The 5,547-nt window shown below is 46.2% G+C and overlaps 1 protein-coding gene across 1 annotated transcript; it reads right to left on the bottom strand.

The window, feature by feature from the left end:
• Positions 1-1,875: 1,875 nt before the first annotated feature.
• On the bottom strand, positions 1,876-2,107 carry LOC102854515 (40S ribosomal protein S28-like). Its single transcript, XM_006900154.1, has one exon. The coding sequence runs from the start codon at positions 2,083-2,085 to the stop codon at positions 1,876-1,878; it is 210 nt and encodes a 69-aa protein (XP_006900216.1). The 5' UTR covers positions 2,086-2,107.
• Positions 2,108-5,547: the final 3,440 nt, after the last annotated feature.

The following is a 5,547-nucleotide window of genomic DNA, read 5'->3' on the forward strand; positions in this document are numbered from 1 at the left end:
AATGTGTGCAGGTGGGTGAATAAACAGCCAATTTGCTGCTCAAATATTCAATAAAGGAAAATAATAAATATTTGTACTTGTTGGGTACCATCAAGTCAGATCCGACTGGCACAGGAGGAGGTTGTCCGTCCTTCTCCAGCGGAGCATCTGGATTCGAACCACGTGCCTTCAGGATTGCAGTGCAGCTTTTTGCCACTAGGCCACCAGAGCTCCCTTAATAATAAATATTTTTTAAAACAATGGCAAGGCAGTTTATAGGCTCACAGGCCTGATGGCTGGTCCCCATGTTTGGTTCTGGTTTTAACTTGATGTGTACCATCATAGTGTGGCCCGGAGACCAGCATCACCAGAAGTGCCCAGAGCCCCTGTAGTACTGGACAATCTTCCCAGGCCCTGTCAAGCAAGACCTGTCAAGCTCACCATGCACCACGGCCAAAAGATGGGAAGAATATGAGTAACTAGTAACAGGTGATGGGCCCTGCACGGGCCATCAGTAAGAGGGACTGGCTTTCAGTCATAAGAGAAATGGAGCCCGCAGATGCCACAGCCTGGATGGCCCTTGACATGGTGGTGTCGAGTGGAATAATTCGGACACAACGGGGCGTCCATCACACAGCCCCATGGAGATGAAACCACAGACCAGGTGAGAGTAGAATGAAGGTTCCCAGGGCTTGGGGTGTGCGTGTGTGTGTAGGGGTGGGGAGCATGAGGGGGAGTACTGCTGATGGATACGGCATTTCTGTTTGGGATGATGGGAGACATTTGGAAGTGGGTAGCGGTGATGTTGAACAACGAGATGGTGTAATTAGTGGCTCTGATCTATCCATTTAGTGATGGTTAAAAGGGCCAGGGAGAACCCAGGAAAGGGGTTAGAAGGTGCTGCTATATTAAAGACATTGGAGCCACTCTCACAAAACTGAACACATGTGCATTATGGAATGGAAAACCAATTTGCCTGGTAAACGTCACCCATAATAAACACAAAGCATCGAGTAGATAATGACTCTGTCCCATAGATCTTCACCCAATCACAATAAAATGGCAGGCTGGTGTGTGAATTTCACCACAACAAATTTAAAGGGAAGGAAAGAGAACCTTGGCCAAGGAATGGGGCATACTCCTGCTCTGAGAGGCCAGTGAGCATTCTTCCTTTTCCAGAAACACAGTTACTTAGGAATGGGCAAGCACAGAACCCTGAGGGAACATGAGAATATGATAGAAGCATGAGGGAACACAGGAACACAATAACAAGGGAACGCAAAACATGAAGGGACCTCAGAATATAGGCGAACTCAGGAACACAAGACACAAGGACATGGGAACACAGAACACGAAAGGGCATGAGAATAGGAGGAACACGGGATAGGAACACAGAAAATGAGGGGACGTGAGAACGTGGGGGAACACAGAAATATGGGAACACAGAACATGAAGGGACATGAGAATATGGGGAAACAGAAACACAAGAATGTGGGAACACAGAACATGAGGGACATGAGAACAGTCTTTGATTGTTGGTGTTTGATGCTTCAAACTTAAGATGATCTTGAAATTCAGATGGAATTGATTCAAGATCATATCTTGGTTCTTGTGGACTGACTTTCATTTTCTTCAGCCTCAATTTGAACTTACACATGAATGATTGCTAATCTGACCCACAGTCTGCCCCCGCCTACTTTTGACTGCCGAAATTGAGCTTCTCCAACAATTTCTTCCACAAATGCTGTCAATCTGGTTTCTATGCAGCCTATCAGGTGGAATCCATGTGTAAAGTCATAGTTGTGTCTTTTTTTTTAGCACAACATAGATTTTAATGAACGATGAATATCATTCCCGGGGCCAAGCAGAAGAAACATCGAGGATCCGGCGGCGGCCTCAGCGCAGCCTCCGCGCCTCTCGTTCTGACTCCAGCAGGGTCAGCACGTCGCCCTCGCGCACCGGCCCTTTCACGTTGCGGATGATGGAGCGGCTCGTGTCGTCCATGAACTCCATGCGCACCTGCGTGCACTGCCCTTGCGAGCCAGTCCTGCCCAACACCTTGGTGACTCTGGCCAGCTTGATAGGCTGCACGCGGCTGGTATCCATGATGGCTGTTCGGCGGCGGGCGGGCGGAAGAGCAGTTGTGTCTTTTTAAAAAGGTATTTGCAATGAATAAAGCATTGTAAATATAAAGTTCAATCATTCTATTTCCAGCCTCATCTTGATCACCAAGCCCATATTTTCCAACTACTTTTCCTTCTCTCCTGTTTTCTACTTTTGCATTCTAGTCACCAGTTATCATCAACACCTCTTGATTGGATGTTCAGTCAATTTTGGACTGCAAGATTTGGTAAAAATTCTCAATTTCTTCCTCTTTGGCTCTAGACGTTGTTGTTGTTGTTATGTGCCGTTGAGTCGCTTGTGACTCATAGCGACCCTATGTACAACAGCCCTAAACTCTGCCCTGTCTTGTGCCAATTGCACTGTCTCCGACACACTCATCCCGATTACCCCAGTCACTGAATCAATCCACCTCATAGAGGGCCTTCCCCTCCTGCGCTGTCCCTCCACCCTCCCAAGAAAGATATCCCTCTCCAAGGACCCGTCCCTCCTTACAACATGTCCGAAGTATGTCAGATGAAGCCTCAGAATCCTTGCCTCCAAGGAGCAGCCCGATTTAACCCTCTCCAAGGTGAATCTGTTTGTTTTCCTAGCAGTCCATGGTACCCTCAATACTCTTCTCCAGCACCACAGCTCAAAGGCATCAATTCTCCTTCTATCCTCCAAGCTGGAGACTCACCCTCAGGTAGAACTCAACCAACTTTTAAATACAAAGGCCCACCCACCATGTCTTGATTGCTTAAACAAGAGACTTTCAGCCCACAGCTGATTGTTAACAAAATCATAAACAGCCAATCAGCTTACACTTTTTATTGAACAAAAATTTTTTTAAAAAACCTCCACCACCCAGTTTATGCCCAGCTTTCAAGTAGATAAAAACACTTGAAAAAACCAACAACAACCCACCCCAAAACCTTCCAGAATCCAAGTGCTCCAAACTTGACAGACTGGAAAATATGCACGAACACATACATGTTTATATCACTTTTATTGTTACGGTTTTAGAAAACTCAGCTAAGAATAGAACACATTTCTTTTCTCATTCATGTCTTTTACTAACTCATACATGTTCCATGTTTTCAGGTTTGTGACATAATAGGTCAGACAACACTTGCCACAGTAATGTTTATCAAAGTGTCAAAGTAGCTGCTCCTCAAAATACCATCACTTGGTAGTGTGAAATCCTGGTGTCCCCAGGTCATCTGGCCTTCCAGGCTCATTCTTGCCCTAGGGTTCAAAGTCTTTCACACACACACACACACACACACACACACACACACACTCACACACACACACACTCACACACACACACTCACTGTGGTCAAGAATAAGGAGTTACATTGCACTGGGAAAATCCGTAGTTAGGGACCTCTCCAAATTATTGAGTAGGTAATGCTACCAAGCCAAAGGTGAGTGATTTTAATCTGTGGCCCTCAGGCCTGCTTTTAATTTTTTTTGGTCAAACATTCTTCTAAGTGGTACAGCACTGGTCTGTCCATTTGTTGTACAGTGGTTGTTGTACATGGTTGCTGTGATGCTAAGCACTTTGACACTAATGTGTCAAATGCGATAATGTTTACCCATGGTGGACAGTGCTTGGTAGAGCCCCCCAATTAAAAACAAGCTTGAAAGCTTGAGTGGCATCCAGAAACTCTATGAACCTGGAGAAACAACGAAAGTTAGACAAGTGTTCAGGTCTTTTGTTCACAGGGTCGCTACGAGTGGTCTACGACTGGATGGCTCTTAACAGCAACAACAGGGTCAGTTTGATGAGTAAGGTATGTCTGAGTCGGGCCACAGTTTTCCAGTCTCTTGCTCTGCATCTGAGAGCTGGACAATGAATAAGGATGACAGAAAAAGAATTGACACCTTTGAGCTGTGGTGTTGGAGAACACTGGACATCCCATGGACGGCCAAGAGAACAAACAGGTATGTCTTGGAGAGGGTGCAGCCGGAGTGCTCTATGGAGGCAAGAATGATGAGGCTTTGCCTCACCGACTTTTGGCATGTTGGTAGGAGGCGCTACTCCTTGGAGGAGGACATGCTGCTGGGAAAGGTGAAGGGTCGGTGAAGGACAGGAAGACCCTCGACCACGTGGGTTGACATGATTTCTGTAATGGGCTCTTGTGTGTCAGGATGTGAAAGGATGGCACAAGATAGAAGAGGGTTCAGATGTTTTGTTCACAGGGCCGCTATGAGTCATACTTAACACGACAACACCTAACAACAACAACAATCACTGTGCCAGTGAATTTATTCCTCAAAATGCCTTTCTTAGTGCACTGCTTTTGATATTTCCCATTGGCAGGGTGAGAACAGGGAAACAAGGTGTGTAGACTATTAATGGCAGCATTAGTCAGTCTTGTCATCCCCCCACCTTCAAATCTTCGAGCACAGAGAGTGGGGCAGAGCGAGGGGAAAGACGTGTATGGCAGAAGGTGTCCTGGAGGACCCTAGAAGCCCGTGGGTCCAGCCCACCTTCAAATCTTGGACCACAAAGCATGGGGTAGAGGGGCAGAGTGAGGGAGAACAACGTGTGTAACAGAAGTTGCCTTAGGGGACCCCATACCACTCAGGGTAGGGACAGAGAATGAAAATTTTGCTACTGGCAAGAAAAAAGCCAAGAATGCAGCACTTGTCCTTCAGACTGCTGCTCTACAAAGCCAGAGCCTGGATCCTTTGCCAATAATTGTTCAAGGACTGGGGAGAGAGGGTGATACCATAATCATCAAAACTGAGACAGTTCTGTAACACTCAACTTGAGGATGAAGGTCAAAGGGACTGAGAGCATGCTTGAGAACTTACAATGACTAAAGAATTGCATCCTGTTTTCACCTGAACTATTACTCATTAACTTCCGCACTAAACCTCATCACCATGACTATGGCTCTGAGAGTCCTGTGTGACGGTTATAACAGATTACTGAATCGAGTATCAGAGCTGTGAGAGGCCCGGTGGGACTGTTGATTTTAGAATTGGCAGAAATAGGTTAGGGGAGTGTGGAGCCTTGTTTGACCCCAAAGAACTTGGTTTTGTCCTGGGGATGCTGTGGAGGGGGACATTTCCCTCTCGTGGAGTTAACGGAAGATCAGACAAGGCTGCCACCACATCAGCCACTGTCCTGCGGAAGATCTTTCTACATTAATCTGAAGTGCGGTCTTGATAAAGAAAACTCAATTTTCCATTCTCAACCACTTCATAGCATTTTAAAACCACCAGCATACCCTTCTTTCTGTGATGCTGTTCTTCTTGTGAGCATCGTAGGACTTTCTTTTCTCAGCACCACTATAGTCTCAGTACAAGATGATGTGTGAAGTCCCTTTGAGTTGTGTAGATGGACAAGGTTTATCCATCTCCTGTTGCTCTGCTCACCAGGAGGAAGACCTTCCTTATCCTGCATCTTGGAATTTACATTTTCTGTTGTATTTGGGGGTTCAGTCTCAAGAG

Source organism: Elephantulus edwardii, unplaced genomic scaffold (genome assembly GCF_000299155.1).
Source record: "Elephantulus edwardii isolate Elephantulus edwardi_28Jun2011 unplaced genomic scaffold, EleEdw1.0 scaffold00274, whole genome shotgun sequence".
NCBI classification, from domain to species: Eukaryota; Metazoa; Chordata; class Mammalia; order Macroscelidea; family Macroscelididae; genus Elephantulus; species Elephantulus edwardii.

Coding starts and splice junctions, on each gene's coding strand:
- LOC102854515 (XM_006900154.1), bottom strand. CDS start 2,085: ATGGATACCAGCCGCGTGCAGCCTATCAAGCTGGCCAGAGTCACCAAG.